The sequence below is a fragment of the Primulina eburnea genome, chromosome 6 (genome assembly GCF_022965805.1).
Source record: "Primulina eburnea isolate SZY01 chromosome 6, ASM2296580v1, whole genome shotgun sequence".
In the NCBI taxonomy this organism is placed as follows: Eukaryota; Viridiplantae; Streptophyta; class Magnoliopsida; order Lamiales; family Gesneriaceae; genus Primulina; species Primulina eburnea.
This window is the reverse complement of record NC_133106.1, coordinates 15,518,488-15,522,858: the sequence shown is the minus strand read 5'-3', so window position 1 is coordinate 15,522,858 and position 4,371 is coordinate 15,518,488. Positions and strand designations below refer to the sequence as shown.

Below are 4,371 nucleotides of genomic sequence, written 5' to 3'. Positions count from 1 at the left end.
ACAACACATACCTCACGCCCGAGTGTTAGAACTCGGGGCTCGAGTCATCATCCATGGTCCCTTCATCATCATCATCATCCATTTGCTGCGGTGGTGAAAGATCTGGGGGGGTGGTGGCCAGGCTGGAGGTTGTGGTTGAGTCATTTTGGAGAGGAATTGTGATTGTGGTAGAGTTTGAGTTTGAAGTGGGTTGTGTGAGGGCGGCGGCGGCTCTGCCAAGAGATTGAGATGAAGTAGGGTTTGAGTGATTTGTGATGAGAGAAAACAAAAGCGGGTTTTATATTGGTGGTGTATCGCGATGCGCGCGGTCGCGCGACAATCCGCGCTGGGGCGCGGAGTCTTCTGTGAGTCGGTAGTAATTGAGGACGCGCGGTCGCGCGAGAAGTCGCGCTACCGCGCGCCAGCTACTGTAAATCGGCAACTATGGAAGGCGCGCGATCGCGCGACATTCAATGCTGTGGTGCGCGAGATACTGTATTCGATGTAATAATTGAGGCGCGCGATGGTGCGAGAAGTCGCGCTATCGCGCGTGACATACTGTAAGTCCTCCATAAATGATGCGCGCGATCGCGCGAGACATGGCGCTGGGGCGCACGAGCTTCTGTAAAACCGAGTGTGGACTGAGCGCGCTGCCACGCGAGATGTCGCGCTAGGGCGCGCATTCGTCTGTTTTTAGCCTTTTTTTTTTGTTAAATAAAATACCTGCAAAAAATAAAAAAAATAACAAAATGCAAATTAATACTTGAATCGAGAAATTTAAAATTAATAGACTAAGGAATCGAAATAAAATAAAATAACTAAAAAAAATGCAAAAATAAATAAATGTGGGTTGCCTCCCACACAGCGCTTGGTTTAACGTCATCAGCCCGACTGTCACCTATCCTGTTCATGGTGGGTCATATGATTTCTGGGATGCCCTTACTGCTACCATTTGACCTTTAACTTCCATGGTCATCTTTCCTCGTTTCACGTCGATGATGGCTCCAACAGCAGCCAATAAAGGTCGTCCTAGAATGACGTGAACGTCCTGACTATTCTCCATATCGAGTACCAAGAATTCTGCTAGAACTTTCAATTTGTCAATCTTCAGTTCAACATCTTCCACAATACCCAATGGTACTTTCACCGATTTATCTGCCAGCTGCACGCTTAACTCGGTCGATCTCATCTTGCTCAATCCAAGTTTCTCGTAGAGAGAACTTGGCATTATATTTATACTTGCTCCTGAGTCACAGATAACCTTTTCTACTAAATGTCCTCCTATTTCACATGGTACAATAAATTCACCGGGATCGAGCAACTTTTGAGGAAGATTTCTTCGTGTTCCTTCAGTAACTTCACCTTCCACCTGATCTACAAACTCATTATTAGTGTGTAGGTCCTTGAGATCTTCAAGACCTTTTTTCTTTCGAAATTCAGCTTGTAATTGAAAAAATCGCTGGGGGTAGGGAAGTAAAGAAATATCTATGCATTTATTTAAATCATACCTCTCAGACTTCTTACCTCGGGCTCCTTTGGTTGGACTTAGTTTTTCATCCTGAACAGGTGTGAGTTCAACCCTCTTCTCTTCTCTGCCTACCACGCAAGTCTCTTCATGATGTATAAAAATGGCATTCACCTCTCTCAGATTTGGGCCGGCAGTCTTCTGAACTGCGCCTGACGGTTGAGACGTGAGTTGCTTCGTTATCTGCCCCACTTGCGATTCAAGGATTTTCAAAGTAGCACCAATACTCGCCATATGTGTTTCAAGGTTGTCAAGTCTAGACTCAGTTCTAGACATCCTCTTACCAGATTCAACAACAAATGTCCCCACTAGATCCTCAAATGATGGCTTCCCTTCCCCATTTGATGTATTGAACCCCGGTGGAGGGTTCAACACATTCTTATTGTTTGAATAAGAAAAATTTTCATGGTTTCTCAACCCAGGATGATAAGTATTAGGGGGAGGGTTACCTCGATATCCGCCAAAGCCTCCAAAGTTCTTGTTATTGATGTATTGCACTTCTTCAGGAGTGTGTGACTCTTCAACGACAACTGATGGTCCCTCAAAGTTTGATGTACTCGCTTTGTTCATAGTCGCTATCTGTGTAGTCAATGCTGATACTTGCGCAGTCAGTGATGTGATAGGATCCACAGCATAAACTCTGGCAGTCCTCTGTAATCCTGACCTCTCAGACGGCCATTGGTAGCTATTAATAGTCATCTGCTCAAGCAAGTCGTAGGCTTGAGCAGGAGATTTGGCAAAGATCGTGCCACCTGCCGCTGCATCCACTGTTGTCCGTGTCTGACCGTTCAACCCGTTATAGAAAAGCTCAATCTGCACCCAGTCTTCAAACCCATGATTCGGGCACCTCCGCAACAACTCTTTGTACCTTTCCCATGCCTCATACAACTGCTCGAAGTCAGTCTGTCTAAAAGTGCTGATCTCAAACTTCAATTGTGCAGACTTCGCTGGGGGAAAATATTTAGAAAGGAATTTCGTTGCCAACTCCTGCCATGTCGTGATACTTCCCAAGGGAAGCGATTGGAGCCATCCTCTAGCTTGATCTCTGAGAGAAAACGGAAACAAGCGCAATCTAATAATATCATCAGAAACATTATTAATTTTTACCGTATCCGTGATCTCCAAGAAAGTTCTCAGGTGAACATGAGGATCTGAAGTAGCAGTTCCAGCGAACTGGTTTTGTTGAACCATATTGATCAAGGCAGGCTTCAGCTCGAAATTGTTGGCATTTATGGTCCCCCGAGCAATGCCAGAATAATGTGTATTGATCACTGGTCTGAAGTGATCTCTGATCGATATAGCCTCTGGCGGGTTATATCTTGCGTCCTCTCTGTTTCCAGCCATTGTTTGGATTTCTTCCCTTCTCGTTTTTCTTAGTCTTCTCGCAGTTCTTTCGATATCCGGATCAAAGATAAGCAAATCAGGGCTGTGCGATCTTAGCATACACTGCAAAACAGAAAAGATTATAACGTAACAAAATAAATAAAATAAAGTCTAAATTAAAGTCAAGACTACTTAGTAACGATATTAATATGCAATTAAATAGTTTACTCCCCGGCAACGGCGCCAAAAACTTGTTGCGTATTTTCACTACCGCAAGTATACGGTGTCAAGTTTAGTAGTACTGTATGAGTACATATATCGATCCCACGAGGAGTAATTAATTAAACTTTATATTAAATACCGTAATTGACATAGATAAACTTTATTTAGAACAATCAATAAGATGGTTTATACTTAATTCAAATAAAATAACAAATTATAGAAATCTTATCAAGCGGTTGAAATTCGGTGAGTAAAGCAATCTAGAGATATGATTTCGTCGAGTCTCCCCTATGCTAAATTAACCATGACTAACATTATATTAAATTGCACCATATTTATTAACCAAGAACTCACAATATTTTCTATTCCCTCTGTCGAGTGCTAAATAGAAATGTATTACCTATTACCGATTTTAATATGTCTATTCAAAATCATGCAACACGTAATAAATGCACACAAGGTTCTTATCAAAGATTCGCAAGGGTTATACGTCTTTTGCACGTTATAAACAACTAGCGATGTAATTTCCCTTTTTCCTAATTTCGATCACCTCTCTCGAGTGTTAGATCTCAATTATTTTATCAGTCGAATTATGGCCAATAATCCAAAAGCATTAAATACAGGAAATCACAAATAAACACGATGTAACAATTCAATGCAATATCAAAACGTCAATAACATAGGTTCGACATCGACTACGTCAATCTCTAGAAAATGGAATTAGTTCATCACGAAAGCCAAGGGAAAACAAGACATGTTCGTAGAACTAAACATCGTTACACACAAAAACAAAGAAACAAGAGAAAGAGTAACAAATCCGAAGTGTCGTCTCTGTGTCCAGATGCGTCGTCTTCGTATTTGCGACCGTTCTTCGTACTCTGAGTCGTTATCTCGTGCTAGCGCTCCGCTCTCGCTTGCTTTTCTCCCCAAGATGGTGTAATTTCGTCTGAGTTCTTCCCACACGGCTCCCTCCCCATGACCTAATTCGCGCGGCCTTTTATAAAAAATCTGGATCGCGGTGCGCGCTATAGCGCGAGCACTGGCGCTGGGGCGCGTGGTGTGCTGCCGAGTGTGAAGTTGAGTGGGCGCGCGGTCGCGCGTGATGTCGCGCGATGGCGCGAGGTGTTCTGCAAGTGGTGTGATGGGGAGTCCGCGCGATGGCGCGAGATGTCGCGTGGTGGCGCGATGTGTTCTGTTTGGTGCCTTGCATGTCAGTACGCGCGATCGCGCGGGATGTCGCGCTGGGGCGCGAGAGCCACTGTCCGAGGTTATGGAAATTCATTGTTTTCTTGGTTCACTTGGCTTCGTGATCGCTATTTTCA

At 43.8% G+C, this 4,371-nt stretch overlaps 1 protein-coding gene across 1 annotated transcript; it reads right to left on the bottom strand.

Annotated features, from left to right (window-relative positions):
• Positions 1-886: 886 nt before the first annotated feature.
• Positions 887-2,848, bottom strand: LOC140835337 (uncharacterized). Its single transcript, XM_073200827.1, has 4 exons — positions 2,612-2,848; positions 2,257-2,491; positions 1,954-2,163; positions 887-1,812 (listed from the first exon to the last, which is right to left on the bottom strand). The coding sequence occupies exons 1-4, from the start codon at positions 2,846-2,848 to the stop codon at positions 887-889; spliced, it is 1,608 nt and encodes a 535-aa protein (XP_073056928.1).
• Between the last annotated feature and the right edge of the window lie 1,523 nt (positions 2,849-4,371).